Source organism: Sciurus carolinensis, chromosome 13 (assembly GCF_902686445.1).
Source record: "Sciurus carolinensis chromosome 13, mSciCar1.2, whole genome shotgun sequence".
NCBI lineage: Eukaryota > Metazoa > Chordata > Mammalia > Rodentia > Sciuridae > Sciurus > Sciurus carolinensis.
The window spans coordinates 81,362,613-81,390,312 of record NC_062225.1 but is presented as its reverse complement, the minus strand read 5'-3'; the positions used below and the strand labels follow the sequence as shown (position 1 = coordinate 81,390,312).

At 33.3% G+C, this 27,700-nt stretch overlaps 1 protein-coding gene across 3 annotated transcripts in view; it reads right to left on the bottom strand.

Annotated features, from left to right (window-relative positions):
- Smc6 (structural maintenance of chromosomes 6) overlaps positions 1 to 27,700 on the bottom strand; it is a 69,207-nt gene that overhangs the window by 4,660 nt on the left and 36,847 nt on the right. For all 3 annotated transcript variants that reach the window (XM_047522073.1, XM_047522071.1, XM_047522072.1), the window contains 10 exons: positions 26,114 to 26,228; positions 24,695 to 24,855; positions 21,787 to 21,922; positions 20,073 to 20,153; positions 18,839 to 19,009; positions 15,337 to 15,474; positions 14,087 to 14,232; positions 10,488 to 10,613; positions 7,188 to 7,293; positions 190 to 342 (listed from right to left, as the gene is read on the bottom strand). In XM_047522073.1, the coding sequence (XP_047378029.1) occupies positions 190 to 342; positions 7,188 to 7,293; positions 10,488 to 10,613; positions 14,087 to 14,232; positions 15,337 to 15,474; positions 18,839 to 19,009; positions 20,073 to 20,153; positions 21,787 to 21,922; positions 24,695 to 24,855; positions 26,114 to 26,228 (1,333 nt within the window). The remainder of the gene's footprint in view (positions 1 to 189; positions 343 to 7,187; positions 7,294 to 10,487; positions 10,614 to 14,086; positions 14,233 to 15,336; positions 15,475 to 18,838; positions 19,010 to 20,072; positions 20,154 to 21,786; positions 21,923 to 24,694; positions 24,856 to 26,113; positions 26,229 to 27,700) is intronic.

The following is a 27,700-nucleotide window of genomic DNA, read 5'->3' as shown; positions in this document are numbered from 1 at the left end:
ATTCAGGACGGTCTCCGGATGCACAGTAAGGTAGCAAGAGACAGAACCCCAACTCTAGGGTCTTCCCTGCTACCACAAAGATTGACAGGGCAGGCTCTTTCCTGTTATGAGAAAAATTAAAGCAATATCTGCTTTCTAAGTGTACATTTTAAACTAACAAAAATTACATGCTTTAAAATTTAACAGTACCATGTAAACATCAAACTCATCCAGGCATCTGAAAGGTGATTCGGCGATGGACCACAGGGAAAGAATGAAGCACACCGTAGAGAAAGAACGCTCACCACCAGACAAGGCTCGCATGTCATTGAAGGCGGCTTTATTTCCCTCTCCAGGCTGAACCTTGAAGAAAATGAGGTGACAAGGAACAAAAACTAAGTGTGGGAAAAGTCAACTCTTTACAAGACAGGTAAAAAAGGCATGGGTTTACAGCATCAGAAGGAATGGATTTAAGTTAAAAAAAGCGGGGGAGGTAAGTGGGAGGGGATAGAAATAAACTGATTTGGTGGTGTGAAAGTATTTATTCCATTCAAAATATTTTATAGTAAGACAGTGAGCCACATAACAGTGTTTTTTTTTAACTTTCAAGAGAATCAAATTGGAAACTTTTTACTGTAACTGAATCTAACACATCAAAATTCCAAAGATTTAATAAAGTTTCAATGTTAGCCAAACATTATTTATCAAAATAGAGAATTTAAACTAGTCCTGACACTTTCTGTCTCAAACATTTAAGAGTGCTGAGATAATATTTTGTTACCTGAACTACAATGACATCTAGTGGTTACGCTGCTTTAAAAAGTGTAATTATTCAGTATAAAACAACACCAGACCAACTGGAAGATGCTTAACGGCCAAGGAATCACAGCAGAAATGGATTAAAATATATGTTTAAATAATTCTTCTTTGCTGATTTAAGTTCATGGGAACAATAAAAAAAAAGCAATGAAATTAAAAACAACCTCTTTAACACAATTTCCTGATATGATAATATAAAATCCATTAAGAGGAGTTCTATTTCATTTTGACAGAATTTCAGATACATGCATATTCAACAAAGTGAAAAAACAGCACCACCCAGTTTATACTAATAGCACTTAGTTGCCAATATTTTCCAAATCACTATCTGAAAAAATGTTGCTCTCAAATAAGCAATCTTTAATATAAAAGTTTCAAAAATTTTAAATGTAAACATATACTCAATATGTTTTTGAGGATATAAGCACTCATTTTTCTTAGGTTTATGCCCAAGAGTGGAACTGCTTTCTTTAAAAGACCTTGACGGGTTTTCAAATGAATTCTACAAAATTATACTCCCACCAGAAATGTATCAGGGTTCTAAATCTACATCCTTACCAATGTAAGATTTCCAGTCTTGTTCATTATAGTCATCCTAATAGAGGTGGGACAGAAACTAAATCTACATCCTTACCAATGCAAGATTTCCAGTCTTGTTCATTATAGTCATTCTAATAGAGGTTGCACAGTAACTTACTGTGGTATAAATTTGTATTTCTTTGATGACTAACGATTCTGAGCACTGTTCCGTGTGTTTATTCATTCTTTGGATATCTTAATTTACGAGGTTCTTGTTTAACTTTTTGGATATAAGTTTTTTCTTAATATTTATTATTCTTTAAAATTCTAGCTGAGTCCTTCATGGTACATACGCAGTGCAAATATCTTCCCAGCTTAGAGCTTCCATCATCACATTTTTAATATTACTTTTTTGATGAAGAGTAGTTCTTTATTGTAATAAATTGTCAGTCTTGATTATTGCTTTTTGTGTCCCACTTTACAATTCTTCATAAAAGAACATGAAGATACTCTATTAATTTGAATTAACATGTAATAATTAAACATATTTAGGAATATATAATATTTTAATACATACACACAGAATGTATTGATCAAGTAAAAGTAATCAGCATTTCCATTTCCTTATCATTTCTTTTGTTTGGAGCCTTTGTTCTTCTTCCATATCTTCGTAAAATAAATAATATGTTGTGAACTATAGTCACCCTGCTATTCTGTGAAACAAGAACTTATTCCTTCTGTGCTTAAGAACTCATTATTCAACCTTCTGCCCCCTTTATCTCCTGCCCTTCTGACCTGCTAGTAAATCGCTATTTTATGTTCATATCAAATTTTCTGAGTTTTCACGTATAAAAGATAACATGGGGTACTTGTTTTTCTGTGCCTGGCTCATTTACCTTAATATGTCCTCCAGTTCCATCTATTTCACTGCAGATGAGAGGACTTCATTCTTTTCAACAGCTGAGTAACTGACACATTTTGCTTATCTACTGATCTACTATGGGCACTAAGGCTGACACCATGTCTTCTTGACTAATGTGAAAAGGACATCAATAAACATGGCAGCGCAGCTATCTCTTTGGTATGCAGATTTCTTTTGGATACCTACTCAGAAGTGGGATTGCTGGATCATTCAGTCATTCATTAAATTCAAAAATTCATTTAATTCAAAAATTAAAAATAATTTTTTGAGGGACCCTCCATTCTCTTTTCCATGAGTGTACTAATTTACATTCTCACCAATAGTGTTTATGAAGACAAAGGGGAAATAATTTAAAACAACATTACAGTCAATAATCTTTTGGACAAGACCCCAAAAGCAGAGGCAACAAAACGGAAAATAGAAAACTGGAATTATATCAAACTAAGAAGCAATTAACAGAGTGAAGAGAGATACCCTGTAGAATGGGAGAAAATATTTGCAAACTGCTGACCTGACAAAGAATTAATATCCAGAATATAAAACAAAAAATTCAATAAAAACAAGAAAAAATCCAATTAAAAAATGGGCAAGCAATCTGAAAAGACTTTTCTCAAAGGAAGAAATAAAAACTGCAAATAAATTTATGAAAAAATGGTCAATATCATCAGTCATCAGGGAAATGCAAATCAAAACCACAATGAGATTATCTGGTCCTAGTTTAAATGGTCATTACGGATGTGGAGGAAAGAGAAGACATTCTCTTCTTCTAGCTTTGCTGCTTTATATTTTACATGTAGGCATGGAGGTCTATAATCAATTTTTGTTTTGGTGCCAGGGATTGAATCCAGGGGTGCTTAACCACTGAGTCACATACCCAGTGGTTTTTTTTTTTTTTTTTTTTTTTTTTTTTGAGACAGGGTATTGGTAAGTTTTTCAGGGTCTCACTAAGTTGCTGGGATTACGGGTGTGCCCCACAGCACCTGGCAACTTTTATGTATTTTGAAGCTATCTTATTAGGTATATAAAAATTACAGTATTTTTTAAAGTAATTTTTACCATTTGTAAAATGCTTTTTATGGTATCTTCTTGAATAAAACCTATTGTTTGATATTAATATTGTTTTACCAGATTTCTTTCAGCTAATATTTGCATGGTACACATTTTTTCCATATTTTACTTAGAATAGTTCTCTGTCCCATGTTACAGCATTAAAATTTATTAAGTATCTCTTCTTTGTTTGTTTGTTTTGTTTTTTGCGGTGCTGGGGATCAAACCCAGGGCCTTGTGCTTGCAAGGCAAGCACTCTACCGACTGAGCTATCTCCCCAGCCCTGTATCTCTTCTTAACAGAATAAAGTTGGCTCTTACATGCTTCTATCCAGACTATCTTTTCCTTTGAGTTCAATTATTTATTCCATGTATACGTAATATAATTACCGGTGAATCTAGCTATAAGTCATTTATCTATTCTTCTAGTGGTTGCTCTAGAGATTATAACACATATCTCTGATGTATTAGTTGATCATAAATTAGTAATGGTATTACTTCTCAAAATGTGAAGAACCTTACAACAGTTTAACTCCATATGCTTTTATCCCCTTTTAGTGCAGTCATGTACTTCACTTTTTATATCTTGTTAATCCCTCAAGACACTATCTCGTTGCTGTTCTAGACAGCCAAAGCTATTTCATATCAACCCACACATTTGCCTTTCTTAGGGATCTCTGTTCCTTCAGAAGTTCCATGTTTCTATCTGGAATCACTTTTCTTTCACCTGAAGACATTCCTTAGTACTTCTTATGAACCAAGTGCACTGGAGAATTTCTTCAGCTTCTGTCTGAAAACTAAGACATTCCATCCTCATTTTTTAAAGATCATTCTGTTGGTTATAGAATTCTGAATTCCAGGATTTTAAAAAACAGTATTTTCAAGTCACATGATATTGATCTTCCACAATTCCTGTTAAGAAGTCTGCCTTCAGTTTTACTGTTGCTCTATGGAAAGTAATGATTTATTTTTTTCTTCCAATAATTCTTAATATTATCCCTCTGCTTCTGGTTTTCACTTGTTTGACTTCTATGTGTTTAGGTGTGACTTTCTTTATATTTGTCTCACTTGGGGTTTGCTAGGGTTTCTGAATTTGGGTTGATGTATCCTTCTTTGCTTATTCTTTGCTTTATTCTATAGGAACACCTCTTATACTTACGTTAAACCTACTGATTGTGTTCCGCATACCTCTAAATGTCTGTTCAGTACTCAGTGTTCCTTACTCGGTTTTCATGCTTTTCATTTTAGATACTTCCCTTTGACCTCCTTTGAGTTCTGCTAATTATATCTTTCTTTGTGCCTAGTTGGCTGTTAAATCAGTCAATGAATTCTTAATTTCAGAAACTGCATTTTTCAGCTTTAGAGTATCTGTTGATTCTTCTTCTACATTCTAATTCTATGTTGAAACTCTGCATCTTTTTTGTTCATTTTGTTTACTGCTAACTCTACTTTCTTTAACCTGTTAATTATGGTTAAAAAAAAAATCAGTCAGCTCTTTCTTGTTACTATTATCTGTGAGTCTGTTTCTACTTTCCACTTTAAAAAATTATGAGTCACATTTCCAAGCTTATGCATTTATTAATTTTTACAGCTTTGAGGTATAAAATACAACTGCATATATTTAAAATATACAATTTGATTAAGTTTTAGCAAATAGGCACATGTATGAAACAAATGAAGATAAAGAATATAGTCATCATTTTCAAACTTTCCTTCTGTTCCTTTGCAGTCTGTATCCTGTTTCACTAACCTATCTATCTTAAGGTCTCTATACCAGTATCCTGCTGTCTTTATTACTGTAGTTATATAGAAAGTCTTCAAGTCCTTTAATTTTGTTCTTCCTTTTTGAAGCTGTTTTGGCTATTTTAAATCCTTCCCATTTCCATGTACATTTAGAATCAGTTTGTAAATTATCTACAAAAAGCATGCTGGTATTTTGATAGAAATCGTGTAGAATCGACAGATCAATTTGGGGAGAACTGAAACCTTGATACTGAGTCTTGATCCATGAACACCATATTTGTGCCATTTTCTCAATATTTCTTTTTAGTTTCCATTTTAGAGGACTTGCATACCTTTTGTCAGATTTTTGTCTAAGTATTTCATATTTTGATGCTATTATAAATGATATTATTAAAATTTCAACTTCTGATCATTTGTTGCTAATATATATAGTTCATTCTGCGCATTGATTGTGTCTACAACATTGGTAGGTAGTTGTACTTTACAGTAGCTCTTTCTGTAGATTCCATCAGATTTCTGCCACAGATGACCACGTTATTTGTGAATAAAGACAATCTGACATTTTCTTTTCTAATGCATGCCTTTTGGTTCTTCGTCTTGACTTTTAGCATTGGTCAGAACATTTACTACAATGTTGAACAGAAATGGTTGAGTACAGATACACCTGCCTTCTTCCTAATCATAGGACATAAGCTTGATATTCTGTGTAAAACAATAATGGAGGCTTCAGATGACGTAATATTTCACCAAGGGGTAGGGGAAACATATTCTTTTATGAAATCAGAGGCATGGTAAGGCTGAGAAGTCAATCTGGGAGACAGCTGGGTTGCATTTGAGTTGCAATTTTAGTAAGGCTTAATTTATCTTTCATTCATCCCTGTTCCTTGAGCCAGCTGTGCACAACTTCAGAACTCTGAAACCTAAGTCACATGCTTAACACTTCTCAAATATCTACTGTCTTCCCTCTACAAACACCAAAATTCCAGAATCAGCAAATGCCTCCAGGAAAGAAAATATTCAGTAACTGTCAGCTTACTTTAGGAAGGCTTTCCTATCCCTTGGAATTCCAAGTTGGCTGTTGTTTCTATAGCTTTCCAATGTCTTCAAAAATGAATTTTTATTATTTCCCTGGTTTTCTTGTAGTTTGCAGTGAAAACAATGAGCTGTCATGACGTATCACCTCTTTACCCACAATTCCTCACAGTACTTTTACATTTCTATCTTTAATGACAGGGTCTCTTAATGTCCGATTCATTCTACTGACCTTCCTACTCCCATACTCCCATACTCCCTACCCTCCGCCTAATCCAAAGTATATGTACGTATGATGTGTCAAAATGCATTCTATTGTTATGTGTAACTATTTAGAAAATTTAAAAAATGGTAGGTGAGAAGCTACCAATGAATCTTCAGTGGAAATTTAAACAAAGAGAGGGTAAAAATTAACTTCCTAATTTGGTTAAAATGCAGAGGTTCCAAATGACAGATGTTCTAAACACATAACTTACCTTCCAAGGATTAAAATGAAAGGATAAAATTTATGGTACTAAGAGTAATAAGTATTTGAAAATTTTCCCCCAGATTAGTGTGTGTAGTTGTTCTTGAACTGACTACACAATTTCTAATGCCATAGCCCCATACCCCGCGTTTTAATACATATTACTTACGAATGAATCCACAGCCACAGAACCCACAAAGCTGAATGTGCTTTGCCTATTCAAAAGAGACTGGAGCTAGGGACTACCTCAGAAGTAAACAATGGAATGACAATTATGTGAGGCAGAACCTTCCTGGTTTTCAGCAAAGTAACTAGAAACTATGACCTTTCCTTAGTGTCCCACATAATTTAAAATGCTGTGTAAATTTTTAAAAAGGAACTAATGAAGTAAAAAGACAAGATAACCACTTGCCAATGACAATAAAGTTCATAATTATCATCCTAAGAAAATAATGTGGTTGTCTGGAAAAAAAAGCAAAACTAAGCTAGTAGCTTTATTCAGGAAGATAAACTTTTAACACATTAGCAAAAAAGACTATCCTTAACTTAGAAATAAGTTCTTGTTTTCCAAAGACAATAGCTTAAAGCTCATGAATATTTCATCAAAAGAAAAGCAGCTAATTTTCCTAATGATTACGATGCAACAAATTAAGATACTTACTGATATAGTAAGAGTTTCATTCTTATGGTCAAAATTCATTTTTCCACAATAAGCTCGCTGAGATAATAAGTTGTCAAAGTACAATTTGCACCGTAAAGTCAAACACCTTAAAATGAAGAAATTGAGCATATTAAAAAGAGGATAAAGATACACAGAACTATATTTTCACCATGATTTAGGCAAAGATAAATATGCCACAATGTTGACATTGGTTGTTCCTTTAATAGGTGAGTTTTACGTGTTTATTTCCTCCTGTGTTTTTATACTCATTTGTGTTCCCACATTTTAATTAGTCCATTTACTTTTATAATAAACATCTATATAATAAAGATGTCATCCCACATTTAATATACCCCATTATACAAGTCAGTCCACATGAATATACCAATCATTTGACTAATTTATATGAGACATTATTAGTCTAACACATAAGACAATCCTTGTCCTTAAAAGAATTAAGCTCTAGAGGTATTAAAATTAAAGATTAAACTATTCATTGGCCTATTTCCTCCCAACTACACAGTATCAAAAAGGGTCAGGGCAATCTCTTTATTGTTATAATAATGCTTTATACAATGCCTGGCACAATGCAAACTCTAGTTTCTTCTCTACATAGTAGGTGGACGTTGTACTACGAAGAACTTTCCTTTTTTCTTAAATATTACTTATTTACCTTTTATTTATCAGGTTGGAATTAGAAATTTTTATTTTACTCACTGTACCATTTTATCCAAACTACTTATTATTGTTCTTATTTATTTTGATCCTCACCTTTGTCCCAAATTTTGCCAATGAAAGCCCCTTCAAGTTGGCTCCTATGTCCTTTAATTGTGATCCTCCCCACCACCCTTAAGTGCTTTCCTTCTTTTCTGGCATAGTAAGAGGCTCTCTTGTACCTTCTCTGCCCAGGTTTGCAACTAGCCATTTCTCCATGAAACCCTGGTTCTTTTTAGCATAGAATGGTATTTAGAAAATAAGTAGAATGTTCAATTCACAAGCTGTGTCTATGCATGTATATTTCCATACATTTCCTACATTCAGGAAATAAAGAAAATAAAACAAAATGGCAGCCAATGATACATCTCTGGCTAGTTGAACTTACTGATAGATGTTTTATTTTGCCTTTACATTGTTTTGTTATAATAAAAATTATTTTAAAAGTGTGAAAAAAATAAATTCTAGATAGAAAAGGCTTTTTTTTCTTTAAACTATCTTTACTCATTAATTAGTGTAAGGCTTATTTCTTAAGAATAACTTTGATTTTATTCTTTTCCATTGTATTTCCTCCCTAAACTGTTTAACTCCCCACACTAGGAAATACTGACAGTATGAGTTCTCTTCAGCAACCACTACTAGCTGGTTTTCAGAATTCCCGGTTTACTTTTTTTCTTGCAGTTTTAATATGTATTCTTCAATTGCTTCCATTCACAGGATGTCTAGAGATTATTGTCATGAAATGGCAAGGTTCTCCAAAGTAAAGAAGCAAACAATTTAGAAAATTTTAAGCATTTTTATTTTCCTCCTAAGACTAGGTAAACAATATAGATCATGTCAGCAGTGAAGCATCATATCAAGGTAATAAACCACAATAGCAATACTTCTTAAAAATAAATTTAAATGTCAATTTCTGGGTAATCATATACAAACAAAATTACTCCACCTGGAAACACATAGATATAGAGATTGGGTTTAGTCTTTTGCCTAAAACTAAAAACCTAGATAATATATATGAAACAACAGTTTTCAGACTGAATATTGGATGGCACAGACAGCTAAGAGTCACAATGATCTCTGAAAGACACAAATTAATTGAGCCCTATGAATATCCCAACTCCTACTCATTGAAAGAGTAAGGAGAGTGGGTCTCTACGTAGAGCCTGGTATGCTTCTTATTAGGAGACAGAGCTGTAAATCTGGGGAGCAGAGGACTAGAGAGGAGAAGAGGGCATACAGGGACAACTCCAGAGATCCACCAAGGTTTTGCTCCAGTCTTGGGCTGACTACGATCAGTTCACATGTGTGAAGACACTAGTGAGCCTGGGAAAAGCAAGCAGAAGCACCCAGGCTCCCACAGGGCCATGAAGAGTTCATGTTCCCACTGGCAGGAGTGAAGAACCTCATAATTCACAAGACAGAGTACTCAGAAAGAGTACTGCCTTGATGTATTAACCCCAATTAAGGCTGCATTTAGTTCCACCTTAAAAGCAGCCTCAATGGGATAAAAATTAATCCCATTTAATTCAAGTTTAAATAATACATCTAAAAACTGAAAAACACAACTGTGAATATCCCCAATACAAAGAAATGATAAATGTCTCAGGAGATGGATATGTAAATTACCCTAATCAAATCATTACACATTGTCTACATGAATTGAAATATCATACTATAACCTATAAATACGTATTACTATTGTGTCAATTAACAAAACAACTGAATATGCATTTCAAAACTAACCTACTTATTAAGGAATATGGTCAACTGTATTTCTCTTTATGGCTTTATCTAAATTTCTCCATATGTACTAAAGCTAGGTGTATTTTTACTCATTTTATGGTCTAAAGATTGTAGAATTTTGTATATAAAGATAGTTAAAAAGCATGTTACTAAAGGAATGCCACTGGGAAAAACAGAGATGAGTGGGAGGACAAGGGTATCTTGGATCTAGATATGTTCAGAGTCATCCCTCCATATCAACTGTACTCTCATTTAATTCTGCAACCTGCGGTATTAGCTGGGGTCAATCCATTACTAAGAATCTGTGCACATGCACCTCTGAATATGCTGTTCATATTCCTATTTATTTATTCAACCAATGTATACCAAGTGCCTTCTATATTTTGGACACAGTTGACAGTGAGGAAACAACAGTGAGTTAAACAGTTTCTGCATTGACAGAGCTATCTTATTCTAATAGACCATGGTAAATCAACTGGGATACTGCCTTAATAGGCCCCACCAACTCTTTTATCTCCTAAGACCAAACCATGTACAAGTGCAAAACAGGCTTTTTCATAACCAACAAGTTCTCATTCAAAGAACCTATTCAAGCAATGAAAGCCATCTATAAGCCATCTAGTGAAGAGTATCTAACAGAGTAGCAAAGTTGGACAAGCTTGCTTCCTATTAAAAGTTCCTTCAAATCAGAATTCTCTGATTACAGAATCCTAAATGACAAGTAAGTACGGTTTCTGTTACAAATGAATAACACAACATACATTCTTTTAACTTAGTTTTATTATCTATAAAGCATAATGTGAAGAGAAAAATGCAAAATATGCAATTTTTTAATATACTCACCTTCTAAACTGTTGATATGTTTTGTATCTATGGGTCATTATTTCTTCTAGTAATTTAATAAATCTTTTTAAAGTCCTTACTTTATTATCCAGATCAAGGTATGTTTCCCTTGCTTCCTGGTACTGCCTATTTTAGGAACAAAATATTAAGTAATTAAACATTCACAAGAAATGCAAATCAATCTCAAATGCAATTAGCTGGGAGAATGGGAGGGTAGAAAATATGATGAGTACAAAGTAACAGCTGATCTCCTAATTCCCAGTCAAAACACACCTCCAGAATGAACAGGTTCCACAGAACAAATGCACTACAGAATGAGAAGAATTCAAGCCACAGAGAAGGTAGAGTAGGAGAGAATACAGGTTGGCAGATCTCAGAGATACCAGCAAATACACACCTTCTCAAAGTGAAGGGGTCACAAGGAAAAGTGTTTCTTTGGGGAAGAGATGGGGAGCTTAAGGTGGATGCAATTCAAAGCATCATATGTATATGTACGGAAAGATCACGGCCAAAATCCATTAATTTGTATAATTAATGTGTGTTATTGATTATAAAAAAAAAGGTAAGTGGAAAAAAATGGGTTTCCCTTAGTGACAGATGTCCAAAATACTGAACAAAGGGTTAATATTAAATCTCTCTACCCTGAACAAGATAAGATCAAAGAGTCAGAGAAGGAAGGCAAGGCTACTCAGAAGCGCTATCAGAGAAGGCAGTACTGACCGCCTGAGACCGAAGTAAGGGAAAGATCCTACCTACGTATAAAAGGAAACCCTGGTCCAGGTTCCCAGAGTTACCCTTCCCAGCCTCCAAATAATCAGTCCAGGAAAATTCAGCTATTAAAAAGTGAGTTACAAAAAAATGTGTGGATAAAGATATTTATGAGAAAAAGTTATAAAGGTACAGCAAAATTCTATAAACAATAAAAAACTTACTAGAATACTACCAAAAAGACAGATAAAAATTTCAATTAAACAGCATAAATAAAGGAAACATGATTCAAATTCTAGTAGGAAATAATACCGCCTCAAAGTAGAAATAAAATACCTCAGAGAACAGGTAATGAAAGTGATTAACTGGAAAGTAGGAAGAGGTAAATTAAGAACCTGGAGAACCAAAGGTGGGAGAGGTTTGGGCTGGACTGAGAATTGAGGAAGAAAAAGAAAAAGAATGCAGATATGAAGTCAAAATGTGAAGATGCAGAGAGGCAAGCAGAAACATGGAAAACACATTAATAGAAATAAAGAACAAATAAAACAAAAATTTTAAAAAAATGGTTTGACAAAATGATAGAAGACAAAAGTATCCAAAATATGTATAACTGAAAACCTCAAAACAATAAAATAGAAAATATTCAAAAGATAAACAAAATTCTAAAAGACTTAAACTTACATATTTTAAAACACATAATGCATATAGAAAGGGAAAAGAAATCACAGAAACTTACATTACAGACAAGTTGCAGGACTTTAAAGAAAAGTGCAATTGTAAACAAGATACTCAAGAGAAAGTCTTAAGTCAAATATTTTACACTATACAAAGCTATTCTCTAAAATATAAAAGCTAGAGGAAAATACTTATGAATCTGCAAAAACATAGACAATGGTCACATATGAGACATTTTATAGGAAACAGAACAACTTTTCAAATGGTTGCATTTGGAAAACAAAAAAATTAATTCCTCACACTAAACACAAGAATAAACTCCAAATAGAACAGAGATCTAAATATTAAAAAAATGAATATATGTAAATTATAAAAATGCATAGGTGGTGCCTCCATAATCTAGATGTAGAGAAAGGCTTTTAAAATATTTGATACCAAGCCAGGATCGGTGGCACAAGTCTGTAATCCAAGCAACTCAGAAGGTTTATGCAAGAGTATCACTAAGTTCCAAGCTAGCCTCCACAACTTAGGGAGGCCCTGTTTCAAAATAAAAAATAAAAAATGGGGATATGGCTCAGTTAATGCTTATAGTTAAGACTTCTTGGGTTCACTCCCTGGTAACAAAAAAAAAAAAAAAAGTTACACCAAATCCAGATACAATAAAACAATAATAAAAAGAACTAAATAATCTTTTAGTGGAAAAAAACAAAACAAAACAAAACAAAACAAAAAAAATCCCAATTAAAAGAACTCAAATGATGAACTGAGTAAAATACTAGCAACATATGGCTAGTATTTCTAATACATATTATCTAAATATGCTTTAAAATTTTAAATTTAAAGGAAAAATGTTTAAAATGCTATAAAAAGTGGGAAAGAATATAGATAATTCAAGGTATAAAACTGGTTTTTAAACATATGAAAAAGGTTTTAGTTTTATTGAAAATGATGGAATATAGTTAAAACTACATAAATATTCCATTTCTCAATCACAGGACAGGAAAACTACTTAGAACCTTTATAAAATATACTCTGTTGGCAAGGTTGTAGGGAAGCATCCTCTCAAACAATGTTGGTGCAAATGCAAAAATGTTCCCCAACCCATGGAGGGGACTTAGTAACATCTAATAAATAAATCACTCCTGTCTTCTCTCTTTTTACATGAAGTTTTTCATGGTGTAACAGCTGCAATCTTCTGTAATTTAGCCATTCTTCAACAGTTGCACACTATTTCTAACTTTCCAGTGTTACAAATAATGCAATAGACATCTCAACACAAACTTTTTCTCAATTTTATATTTTGTTACAGCAACAAAATAACCTGGATCATTGAAATTTCAACAAACATTTAGACACACATTGCCTAAATGCTTTTTCAAAAGACTATAATAATAACTAATATACATGTTTCCCACCTATTCTGTTTACTAAGGAGCATCTCACTAAATCTTCTAACCTTTTAAGGTTAAGTATTATAATCACACTCATTTTGTAGATGAGGATATTGAGGTTCAGGGAGAGTAGATAACTGTCACAGCCATATCAGTAGGTAACAATAGTACTGCAACTCAAACTGAAACATTCTTTCTTTAGAATCTGTGCTCTGATTAAAGTTTTAACTTATTTTTTTCATTAACTTATTTTTTTCCCGGTTGTGCTGGGGATCAAACCCAAGGTCCCACATGCCAGGCAAATGCTGTACCAGTGGACTATATCCCCAGTCCAGAGTTTTCATTTTTACCAGTAATGTAAAACTATCCATTTCACTGAAATTTCATTGGCTTAAAGTACTAGTGGGTTTTCTGTAGAATTTAACATGATGTATTTTTGATTTCCATTACTTGATTTGTGAAATGGAATATTTTCCTGTCTATATGAATTTTACAGGTATAAAAAGAATTATGTTATAAATGTCATTTCATACTTAAGAATTCAGAAAAGAAAATGTTACAGTTAATTTTCAGTAACACATATATAAAAGACTGGTTCAGAGTTGGGGAATAGCTCAGTGGCAGAGCATAGCATGCATGAGGTCCCGGATTCCATTCCCTAGTTTTATACACACACACACATACTCACGCACACACACACTCACACAAAGTAGTTCAGCTACAACAATATGCCTTAGCAACACTTCATCCAAATGAAAGATAAACATTTTTTATGTCCTGCTAATATGCTTGGATAATAAGCCAGAAAAGCTACCAACCACTTACCTCATTATTTCCTCTCGATCTCCATGACTAGCATGTTCTGCCTGTATCTTTTGTCTTAATCGATTAATTTCCTTGTCTAGAATTGATGCAGACTTTTTTACTTCTATTCGCTCTGGGCAGATTTGTCTTGCTTGTGACATTTTCTCCTAAGAATACAAATGTTTAGTATCTTTTTAATGTTTTGTTTTGAGATAGGATCTTATTATGTTGTCTGCACAAGCTGGGCTTGAACTCATGATCCTACTGCCTGAACCTCCAATGTAGTTGGGATTTCAGGTGTGTGCAATTAAACTAATCTTCAGTATCTTTAAAATTTTTCTTTTATATAATTCATTATACCATTTTTGCCAAAATATGCCAAGTAAAATTCTGAACTTATGTTCAAGATTTATATTTTAATTACACTTAATATCAATGTTATTTATCTAAACTTTATATTAAGGATACAGCTCAGAACTATTATAAATCTTCAAGAGAATATTACTTTAACTGTGTGTAATTTTGATAACTTGTAAGCTCTCCACAATTTCCTTTGAAACAAACTTTAAAAGAGCAGTCACAAAAAGTGGCCCACAAGGAGCTGAGGTGTCACACAAATTTTCCATGTGCTTTACGATGCATACTAAACATTAATGGAATTGAAAGTGCAAACAAAAAGACCCTAGTATTTGTAAATGATGCAAAAATACAAAGAACTTTTACATACCAACATTTATTTTATACTCAAAACCTTCTCTACTAAAAGTTTTAATAGTGAAATGGATTACAGGATTAAACTGCTTTCTTTAAGATATATAAAAGCAAAACTAGAATCCATCTAGTTGTAAGACTAGTTTCAACTTATTCCCTGAAGTCAAGGTTGCTACTTAGTTGTCAACAAGTATGGTTGGCAGGAGCTAAAATCCAGCCCAAACCACACCCCAGAGACTCAGATGAAGGGGTGACTTTTTCTGACAATATGTTGGCTAAGCAGGCATCGAAGGAGCTATATTAGCCAGGAGAGTGCCATTTTCTCAGCCATGCAAACCTCTATGGGATTGCTGGAGTCTTGTCTATTAAGTCTTCACACTTTGAGGGTCCCTAAGCCTCCTCTTGTGGTGATTCACCCAAACACCTGTTAGTCTATAAGAAACAGAAATTCAGACATTTGTCTGTTTTCAAAAACATGACATTAGAGAAAACACACTTTAATAATCATGAGTAAGGCTACCAAAAAAAATTAACATGAAATAAAAAAAGTTATAGTCAACCTCCAGCTCCTTTACTTTCATGTCCAGTTCTCGTTTCTTTTTATTTAAGGTATCCAAGTGTTCTTTTTGTTTTTCTTCATAATGCCGCTTCCCTCGTTTTTGGTTATCCACTTCAGCATCAGCAAGATTTAATTCATCCTGTTTGAATAAAAACAAAACAATTTGTAAAGATTATTTTTAAAAAACTTGCCAGTCCAGGTATAAAATTAACAACTCAGTAAAATGGATAGGATTATGTTGCATGAAAAGACAAGTGTTAAGAGTTTATGTTTACGTGCTAGGGAGATAGCTCAGCTGGTAGAGTGCTTGCCTCACAAGCACAAGGCCCTGAGTTCAATCCCCAGTACCACGCAAAAAAAAAAAAAAAAAAAAAAAAAAAAGAGTTTATGTTTACAACATGTCTGAAGTGAGGAGTTTCCCAAAATTAAAAAATCATTTTATATCCAAATTTTTATAAGAAGTCTCCATACATTACGGTACATTCAACTCTATTTTTGTAAATAAGGTATTTTTAAAGAATCATTTGCCTTAAAAAACTTAATGTAAGTACTGGATATAAGAGTGTCCTCTTAATTTGTAGGGATATAGTTCATGGACATTAACGAACCTTATATGTGCTATGTTTTTCCTATATATTAGGTACAAAAGATTAACAATAACAAAAGAATAATTATAACAATATATATATTTGTCAAAGTGGTCTCTTTCTTGAAAGATCAACACAAGTACTACTTTAAACTGCAGTTGACCATGGGTAATTGAAACCAAAGAAAGTAAAATTGTGGATAAGTGGGGACTAGTGAAAATAATCCTAGAAAATATGCAAACTACAGTAATAGAAAATAAAATAATGGTTATCTAAAGATAAGGGTCAGGAAATAGGGAGGGAGAGATTAAGAAAGAACATAAGGAAACTTATGGGCATGAAGGATTATGTTCTTTTTTCTGATTGTAGGGAGAGTTTCACAGGTTTACAGATGTCAAAACTTACCAAATTGCACTTTTTTTTTTTGCTATGCTGGAGATTGAACCCAGGGCCTTGTGCATGCAAGGCAAGCACTCTACCAACTGAGCTATCTCCCCAGCCCAAATTGCACATTTACATATGCATATTTATTGTACATCAATAATTTCACTAAAATGACTTTTAAAAAGGCTCCTATGGGGCTAGGGACATAGCTCAGTTGATAGAGTACTTGCCTCGCATGCACAAGGCCCTGGGTTTGATCCCCAGCACCCTGGGGGAAAAAAAAAGGATCCTAATGTAAGAACCACCAAATAAATTTTAGTAAGTTTAGTTAATTTTATTTGTATTTTTGAGTCTGACATTGGTCAAATATACCATAATCATGTTTACCTTCAAGAATCATAGCTGTAAACAGAGACAAATAAACAGAATCCCAAACAATATCATAAAAGAGAATAGAAATTCAGAAAAGGAAAATAACTCTATTCATATCAGAAACCAAGAGACCCTCCTACTACTACAAACCATTTATCTTCATAGGCTCAATGTGGATGTCATTTCCTGTACAAAGGATTTAATTTATACCAAAAGCATTACGTTTGTGAGTGCAAATCAAAATAAATTGTTCAAAGTGGGGGAAAACAAGACTACCTAGGCTAAGACTTCAATGACTGCGTATTTAAGTGGCGCACTCTACAATCTGTACCACCCCTCATCACACAATGAAAATCCTACCCGCAAAAAAATTATACCTGGAAGCTGATTATATATTATGATAGAATATTCTAAGGAATTAAGTTATTTTGTTTCCTAAATCCTCTTGGTTGGGCTGTTATTGACACCTTGTGTGTCCTGACATGGAGAAGGAGAAGTCTCCTCCTGGCTGATTACATGCAGGTTTACTAAAGGACCACTTCCTACCTTTCAATGATCTGCAGCCAAGGTTAAGAGCTAAGATCAAGAATTCTTATTCCTTCTGCCCAGTTTCTGCTCTTGAACTTAATTACGGACTCCCAGATCCAAGAACTGCTTTAACCTAGAGATCCCTAAAAGAACAGAATACAAGCTGGGGGTGTAGCCCAGTGGTGGAGTGCTTGCCTAGCATGCATGAGGTCCTCAGTTTCATCCCCAGCATCACAAAAAACAAACACAAGACAAAAGTCACAGAAAATAGCTTGTTCCTCATCATTTCTCATTTTTACTTTTCCTGAGACAAATAATTTACATGCTAAGTTTGTTCTTTTCTGTATGGAGTACAACATTTTGATTAAGTAACCCTATTCAATTATCTATGGGTAAAATGTTTCTCTATGCTTTAAAAATAATTTCACTGTTAACTCCTGAGTTCTGAATTTTACTTTTTCTATTATTGAAATTCTTAATGTTTATTTATTCTATTTATTTTCTTTAAAAAACTAATTTGATATTATTTTCTATTCTTAAATTTTTAGTCTTTTTAGTTCTTATTTCTTATAGTAACTATTTTCTCATCTATCTTTCTCAATATTCTGAAAAATTTTCCTTGTACTTTACAATTTAATTTTCTAATCCTCCTAATCAACTCAGTTTACTTTCTCATTTTCATTCTTCTCACTCTAAGAAGAAAAAGTCCAGTCACCTTGTGCTGTCAATGCAGGTAGGAACCCCAGTGAGGCCCAGGATGCTGAAGAACCCCCCACCACCACCACCACAGGGAAGAGCTGTTCTGTGCAGCTCTCCTCCAACTCTCTCCCACCTTCTCCCAGCTCTCCACACTATGTTTCTAAAATTTCCAATGAAGACAAGTAAAGTACTGTAAATGCTTTTAAACTTTAAAAATATTTAAACACATTTGGATTCAAAGGGGGCAATTTCCCTGAAAATTAGAGTGATATCGGTAACTCTCTCCCGTAAAAATACACTATTACATCTTCTCAGTGTCTCATATATAAAATTTGGGGTTCTGAAAATGAGTTATTCATAATGTTAATAAGCTACCTAATAACTAAGTTATTTAGCAAGATGGAAAATTTGCACAATTTAATTGTTAATTTTATTTCCTTAAATTTAGCCTCAAAAAACTTAAGTTAAAAATAAAAAACTGACTTCAGCCTGGAATGTAACTGAGATAGGCTGATGAATGGGAGTTGGGCAGGACTTTATTTCAAGATGTAGTTTACAGTAATTAATCCATTATTGAAGGAAAGGGGGGACAAAAGAACAGGTAAGTACATAAACTGTATAGATGTATAAGATGTCCCTGAACTTTGGTCCTGGGAAAAAAAAAAAAAATCACAAAATAAAGAGGCAACAAAAGTTGTAATTGTCTGGGGGAAAGAGAAATTCAGTGGTTTATTCTAAAGGCAAAAAGCAGAAGTATTTTTATACTAATTGAAAACTGATGAAAAATCTGGTTCTACCATTCATAACACTCCATTTTATGTGGTTATATTTACATTTAATCAATAATTCCGATAGGGTAATATCCTTAAATACACTTTGGACATAAAACTAAAACATAAAATACACCACAAACAGGGTAACAGTGATAAATACCTTAAGCGGATCTGCTAGCTCTGACAGTTGATTAATTTTCAGTTTAATTGCATCATACTTGTTTTCCGCTTCAACTTTAAGACTTTTATGATGCTCCATATTTTCTTTTTGTTGCTCCATGTTTTTCTCAACCATTTTCATTTTGATTTTATTTTCTTGAGCCTCATCTTCCTGATAATATTTAAAGATCACATAGAGTTAATAGACTTAAGTTATGAAACAGAAAAAAAAATGAACCAATTCTGTGAGGAAAAACTATAGGCTACAGACAAACTGCATCAAAGATAAGCACATGAGAATCTTTTCATATCCTTAATGGTAAATTTGGAAATAAAAGTACAAAAATAAGAAGGGAAGATATTTAGCACACAAGTCAAACAATATTCTGATTGAGATCATAATCAAAAGAAATAACTTTTATTTACTAACCTTTTTTCAAAATAGTTAGTGGTATAATATATATTACCTTATGCCACACAATGTGTGAGATGTTATCAAAACTCAAGACAGTCCATGCCTTTATGAAATTTAATCTATCAATCAAAGGAGATAAAGCAGAAAACTAAAAAGTAAAAAAGTGGAAACATTTCTAGTAAAAAGTCACAGCAGGTGCCATGAGAGTGAAGTTCTGCTAGCCTGGGACTTTGCTGCTTTGTTCACTGCTTATTTCTCAGCACTTAATATACTGCCTGATAAGTAGACAGTTCACAAATAGTTGCTAATTTTTAATAAGATGCATAACTTATCTGTTTACTGCAGCTCAGAAAAAGCTAAGCTGAATGTCATGAACAGATGTCTGAAGAAAATAGAGAATAACAAACACATGGAGAATTAAAGTGGGAACCATTAACTTAGGAAAAGAGAAAAACAAGGAAGAAAAGGCAGAGAAAATATGGTTGACTAAAAGGTGGTATTGCCATCTCTGTCTACTTGTACTGATGCTGTTTAACTGAGATGACTAAATGGGCTATTGTACAGAAGCACAATTAGGTTTTTGATGAAGTTTTATTTCATGAAGCAGAAGACAATCAACTATGCATATTAAGTTATATACACAAAACATGTCTGAAGGTCAGGCAGTTTCTAACATAATAATGCATGGAGATAGCAAACATAAAAAGTAGCTTTAACTGAAGGATTAAAAAAAAAAAAAAACCCTGAGACTTAATGGTCATGAACTTATATGACAGTTTTATCCTTAAACATTATATTCAATTAAAGAGAAGAATTTTACCAGGGTTGCAATATCTACAGACTGGTGTTCTTCTATATTCTCAAGTTCCCGAATTTCAGAAATACTTTTTCTTATTTTCATCTGAAAGTAAAATATTTAAAATTTAATAACATTAAAACAAAAAAAAAAAAAAAGAAAAAGAAAATACTTAGAAAGGATAAAGGATGCACTAATCCATAAAGCGCAATGACCGAGAAAGACCCCATGACTGACAAGAGGCGCCTTCCAACCAAAGGAAGTTATAAATTCTTCCAGCATCATTCTCACTGCTAATCCATTCCCCCCGCAAGAGATAAAAGTAATCCACCTTAATATTAAAAATGATGACTTTTTTGAATACACAAAGTATTTTTCTGACACACCCAAAATTTCAAATAATTAGAGATCACTCTAACCCACTGATTCTTAAAGTAAGATCCAAGTAAACCTTGGGCATCCCCAGACTCTTTAAGGGAGTCTACGTGGTCAAAATTATTTTCATAAAAACACTAAAACATAATTCATCACTCTTAGAAGCATTCTCTCACAAACGCAGAGGTGGTTTATAAATATATGATGCACAATATCACAAAGGACTGAATGCAAAAACTAATATAAATCAAGTGAATTTTAATGAAACGGACGTTAGAAATTACAAAAATCTAAAAACGCCAATCTCACTAAAATCTTTTTGGTTTTGAAAAATATATTTTTCATAGTATTTGAAATTAATTATTAAATATTCTTAGTTTTATGCTTAGCCAAAACAACCAAGAGGCAAAAATTTGACTTTTATTTTTATAAGTGTTCAATATCTCTAGTAATTAGAGAAAGGCAAACCCTAAGATTTCATCTTACTCCAATTAGAATGACTATTAGCAAGAACACAAACAATAAGAGATGTTGGCGTGGATGTGGGGTAAAAGGCACACTTTTACATTGCTGGTGGAGTTGCAAATTTGGGCAGCCACTCTGGAAAGCCGTGTGGAGAATCCTCAGAAAACTTGGAATGGACCCACCTTTTGACCCAGTTATCTTACTCCCAGTTCCATACCCTAAGGACTTAAAATTAGCACACTACAGTAACGCAGCCACATCAGTGTTTATAGCAGCTCAATTCACAATAGCTAGATTGTGGAAGCAACCTAGATGCCCTTCAACAGACGAATGGATAAAGAAAATGTGGTATATATACACAATGGAATATTATTCAGCCATAAAAAAGAATAGTATTATGGCATTTGCAGATAAATGGATGGAACTGAAGAATATCATGCTAAGTGAAATAAGCCAATCCCAAAAAACCAAAGGCTGAATGTTTTCCCGATAAGTGGATGATGATATATAATGGGGGGAGGGTATGAGAGAATCATGGAGGAACTTTAGATTATGTAGAAGAAAATGAGAGGGAGGGTGGGGTATGAAAAATCGTGGAATGATTTTCACCCTATGTACATGTATGATTACACAAATGATATGAATCTAAATCTTCCACAACCACAGAAATGAAAAGATGTACCCCATTTGTGTACAATGAATCAAAATACGGTCTGTAACATTTTAAAAAATTGATAGATATAATCCACATAAATGAAAGTTCATTTAAGAATGTAAGGGCTTGCGGTCAAAGAGTTTGAGAATTTCTACTTGAAGTGAATGACCAGATTTTAAAGTAAACTTGAAAGTGTTAAAATGAGAAAAACAAAAACAAAATGAGGTGGTTTTCTTTCTTTACCTTTAACTCTTTATAATGTAGTTGGCACCTTTTAAGAAGATCTTCATTGTGTTTAATATCCTTTTCAAGGGCAGACAGATGCTGCTGAAGATTTATTATCTGGGCCTTCTTATTTTCAACCTCATTTTCCAAGTCACTTTCAAGAGAAGATGAAAAAATACTTTAAATCTATTTCTCAATGTAATAAACACTTTCAAACACTTTCAATTGTTACAGAAAAGCTTGTTTGTAATAACTTGTTTACAAAATCCTCTTCTATTAAACCAGTTTATAATTTGGGCAAATTATTAATAAAATGAAAATCTATTACAGAAATGTTAAAAAATATCTTCCAAACTGAAGTCAAGTTTTATTTATTTCCTTAACAAGTATTTACAATATGACTTCCATATGCCATGAATGTGTGCACAGGGGTAGGAAGAATTAGAAACAGAACTAAGGCAGGATTCCTCAAAAGGAATAAAACCAGGAAAAAAACTGTCACACTAAAATGTGACCACGACACATTATTACAATATCTATAGAACGATGGAAATACAAAAGCGAGTCTGGGAGAAAAGACAACTTCATTGCATTCTCTAAAGTTTTCATCAGCTGGCCCAACCAGGGGAGAATTCAGAAAAACATACACAAAGGCAGAGTGATGAAAACAGATGTAACTAACAGCTCAACATTTTCTGCTGATGGGGAAAAAAATGCCAAGAATGTGTAGGGAGTGAAAAGGAGGTCAAGGAAAAGAAATGGAGATAAGGACCCAGATGCCCAACCCTCCAGGCAAGAGTCAAGTGGCTTTAGATGTTTCCCTGCCTCTCAAAGCTGTGTGCCTGGAGACAGAAAACCACCTTTGCGGTTGTGAACAACTTTTTCCTGGTCAAGAGGGTTGGCCAAATTATACTGAGATGCATATTTTCCCACATTTTAATACCTCTGAAATCTGAAACAATTTTTTAGTCCATGCTTCAAAATCACCAGCATTTTGTTCCTTTTTATTGGTAGGTGAAATAGTACATAAACTATACACTGGTATATACCTTGGGAGAATTTTCAAATAAAAGAAAGCTCACTAAATGTCAGTTGAATAAATGATGAATGATAAAAATAGAGAAAGCTATACCATTTCTGATAAAAATGGGACCAGTTGCAAAATTTTAATATGGCTCCACAGCATCTAGCATGAAATATTTACTTCATCATATACAAATCTATACCTTTATTAACTAAGTCATTTTGCAAATGACAAAATTTACCAAGTAAATAAATATGGAATGGAACCTTGAGACTAAACCAAAAATTAAAATAAAAATGATCAAAGACTAGTGTTATCATACAATTTTCTGAATATCAGCAAAAATTCAAGCAATCAACCTAACTCATTCACAAAATTGCTAAACATGACAATTTCATTTTTTCTAGATAGGACTAAATGCCATTTTCATACAGTGTTCCTCTTTAGTTTTTAATTCATTCTTACATGGAGAAAGAGCACTTGCTACCAAATGAAAGAGTTGTTTGTGTGCGACTGCAGGTACACTCCCTGATGATGTGGACCTGGTTCTCACTTTGCACTGTGCTTTGTCTGTTTCCTCAGCACTGATAACCACCTGACCTGGCTTTCATGCAGTTTACCTCCCCTTGCTTAATTCAAGTTCCAGGAGAGAATTTTTGGGTACTCTGTTTCCAGCTGAACTTGGGGCTTAGATTAAGCCCAATACATGCATGGCATGTTAGGTTACATTAGTGATCACTAAATATCTGTTGTCTGAAGAAACAAATGAAAGAAAAAAATTTGAAAAAAGGACTTAAAAAATGAAAAGGTAACATTTTTTTCTGGTACTAGGGATTGAACCCAGGGGGTGCAGTACCACTGAGTTCTGTTTCTATTTTTTTCTCTTCTAATGACAGGAACTCACTAAAGTTGCCCAGGCTGACCTTGAACTTGCAACTCCTGCATCAAACTCCTGAACAGCTGGGATTACGGGTGTGTGTCACCATGCCCAGGTAGACGATATTTTTACAAAATTAGTAATTATTCTGAAAGCTTGCTTACATATTATGTAACTGAAAACCACATTGGGATAATGAATAAAACCAAATGTCACTTTTTTTCTGTTGCTAAATAAGAAGTTTTACTAAACCTTCCAATATCCATAATTATTTTATACTGCTTTCATAAATCACATGAAAATAAGTATTATTTGAAAATAAGAAATCTATTACAACTAAACTCTCATTTTCCCTAAACAATCAAGTCATTTAGAATACTTTGCTCAATTTTCTTAGGTATTTCTTTTACTTACATTCTATATTCCATTTAAGATCTTTAAGTCATTAATATAGGCACAAACAACTGAATTAATTCAAGTCAGAAATCATGTTTTTTATGATACAAAAAATCTTTGTGCATACTCTTGAATTAATAATTTTTTGTTTAATTTCTCAGTTTGTCTCCTATAACAGCTCTGTTTTTCTAGGCATGGGTCTAACTGGGTTGACGGATCTTTCTAGAATGGTACAACTCAAAGTACCAGTCAGAAACATAAGAAGCGTTAGCCACAATGAAACCAGCAAATGACCCTGAGAAAAAATCAGCAGAACTCAATGGTGGACACAGTAATATAGTTCATTTACCATCTAAATTAAATTTCTTTACAAATCCTTGTGGACAGGTAACAAACACTATGCGATCAAATGGTCAAGAGAACATATTTTGCGTTCTAAGCCCTGAATACTGTTGTCAAAGTGATGAAGGAAAATAAATGTCAACTCAGAACTTCACATCTACCTAAAGGATCTTATAAGAGCAAACACTTAGATAAATTAGAGTTCTTTGCTGAAATAACTTTAATGAATGAAAATGAACCGCCAAAGGAACTGGGAATAATGCAATAAAGATCAACTTGACTCCAACCTTATTTCAGAATCCACGTCTCTGCTTAGAAACTTAGGTCGTGTATTTTCAGATGAATAATAACGTCCTGCAAAAACTTGATCACCATCAGCAGTAAAAGCTTCTCTACAATTTTTGGGTGGCTTTTGGAACTGCATTACTGCACGAGCTACAGAATTATTCTAAAAGAATAGAGGGGAAAATACATTTTTAAAACAATGTCAAAACATTTCCAATGGACACAACTTAAAAATATTACCTGTCTTTATTACTGTAAGATAATTCAAGTCTTTTTAAATGTTCAAATGAAATACGTCCATGAAATTAACATAAAAATTTCAAAAACAACTTCCAGATTCAAGGAATTAAAACTATTTAGTCATTAAAACAACTTAGAAAAAAATGTTTTCTGATAAATCGGTATCTTTATTTTTAAATTCTCATATAGTATTCACTTCAAAGTAAAATTTATTTTAAGTAACTTTTCACATAAATATATTTACTTTAGAAAAGTTCATACAGATATTGTTTTTTCTAAATGCTATGAGTGGCTAGTAAATTCTAAGAAAAGAGAAGCATATGAAATTATATAGGGAAAGCCTAGAAATATTTAAGCCCTGGAGGAAATGAAAAGAGAATGAGGTTTAATCAAGGCCTCATAAACCTCTCTAGGGACAGACCTTCACATCGAGGCTTCATTATTTATTTCCAATTATTTTTCTAAAACCTGAAAACCAAACTCACAATTATAGTAGAAATATTCATATGTACACATTTGAGATATCAAAACCCTTATTTTTAGTTTTTATGAATGAGAAAAAAAGACTTTATATTATGTTGTCTTGATTATGGATTTGTTTTGAATTTCCTTGCCTCCTGGTTCAGCAAACTTGTCAAAAGATGAAATGAAATATGATGACCTAATCTAACAAGTATACAAAAATATACATACAGATGAAGAATAAATATCTAATTTTTATAGAGCACAGTGATAGGAAAAAAATTTACAAAATATCAAGTAATTTATTTAAAAAGTAGAATTTTTATGTATATATATATGCATATATATGTATACACATATACACACCACACTTGTATATATATATCTATCTACATATAGATATATACAAAAGCAAATAAAAAATGAATTTGGTAGCCAATCAAGTAAAAAAAAAAAAAAAAATATAGCAGTGTACCAAAAGAATAATATTCATTTGTGACCTTATTTCACAAAGAATAGTTCAAAGTTATAAAGTTATCTGGGGAAGAAAACATACAAACCAACTAGCTCTATATTACCGTATAGGTTTTCCTAAGTATAAAGTATAATAGTGAAACGTAAAAATATTTCACAGTAAAGAAAGAATAGGAATTTATAAAGCCTCCTTGTGTTTTGAAAATTTTAAAGTAACATAAAATACAATGAGCATCTCATCTTACTTTGATTAGCAGCACTGTCTCTATGCCCCTCATGTCGATTAGACTATTAGCAACAACTGCATTATCTATTTCTAAAGCTGTCAGAACAGTTGGGAACTCTGGATGATGAGCAGCTCTAGGAGACAAAAGAGGCAAAACTTACTGAACTTTATAATTATAAATATGTATGTAAATTTTATATACATAAAAGTTGTATATATTTAAAGGGTAAGATTACTTAATCATTCTCTCCTTTTTTTTTTCCCGCAGGTGAAGATGCTTCAAAGAGTTTAAGTTCCCTATCGTCATAAAGCTAGTTAAATAAGACTGTGCAAGTACTTAAACTAGGCAGTACAGATTTAGAATCCAGCTTCTTAACCTTTATGCCCTTTTACTTATTATAATTAACAGAATTTCCTTAAATCTTCCACTACAATCATACATAAACCTAAGTCAATTAATTAAGATCCATTAGGTCCCAAGTTTTCAATTCTACATAGGATGATGGAACATAGTGAATTAAAACACATCTTAATTAGTTAAATAATTATCCTGCTAATACAAGACAAGAAAAAAAGAAGGAAAGTTTATTACCAACAGAGGAGAGAAATAATTCTTATGAATTGAAATTTGGGCTCCTTAAAGAAACATTCAATTTTTCAAGTAAACATTGAAACACACAAGCTATTAAGAGCACTAAAGGATGGACATACTAAGAACAGTAGGTACAGGAGCAATGAATTGCTGAGGGGAAATAACTACAGTATTCTTAGAGTTTTTACTCAGTCCTAGGATTTCAAAACAAGTATGCGTCTTCAAGCATTAATTCAACATGTATTTGCTGAGTACCTAACTATGTGCAGGGGAGGTGCTGCTCCAGACAACAGAGATCTTTTAGGCTAGACATGTAAGTTATTTGGGGAGTTAGGGATAAAATGTTTTCTCTCTCTGCATAAGAATCTGAGTTATGTTTATTTCCTTCTCTGATCCCTGGTTTCTAAAACATAATCCTCACCTTAAAAAAAAGAAGAAAAAGGAGGGGAAAAAAAAGCTTCTCATGGAGCTTACATTTTATTGAAGGAAAATATAAAAGGAGGCAAAGGTTGCGTATAATGCTCACACACAAAAACAGGTAATAAAAACCTCACTGGGCAGACACTTGAGCAAATGAGAGACTCATGGGGAATAACAAGTGCAAAGGCTCTGAAAACAAGGTGGCCAGGGCGCAGCAGTAGACTGAAGAGTCAGGGGGACACTTTAAATTCAAGACGGAAACAGGGTCGGAAGCCGAATCATGTGGGCCCTTGCTAAAGGAAAGAGATGAAGTTTACAGTGCTGGGTACAGAAAAATGACAGGATCTGACTGCTGTCCTAAGACTGTGGTGTCAGGAGACAGAAGTGGGAAGATAAGCCTACTGACTGCAACACTCAGGTGCAACATGAGAACGGCATGAACATGGATAGAAGCCATGAGTGTTCTGATCCTGCATATATTTCTAATGTACAGTCAACAGATGTGGCATAGCTGAGTCAAGGACGACTCATGTTTGGATTGAGCAATGGAAAAACGAAAAGGAGGGGATTACAGGAGCAGGTTTTAGGGTGGAA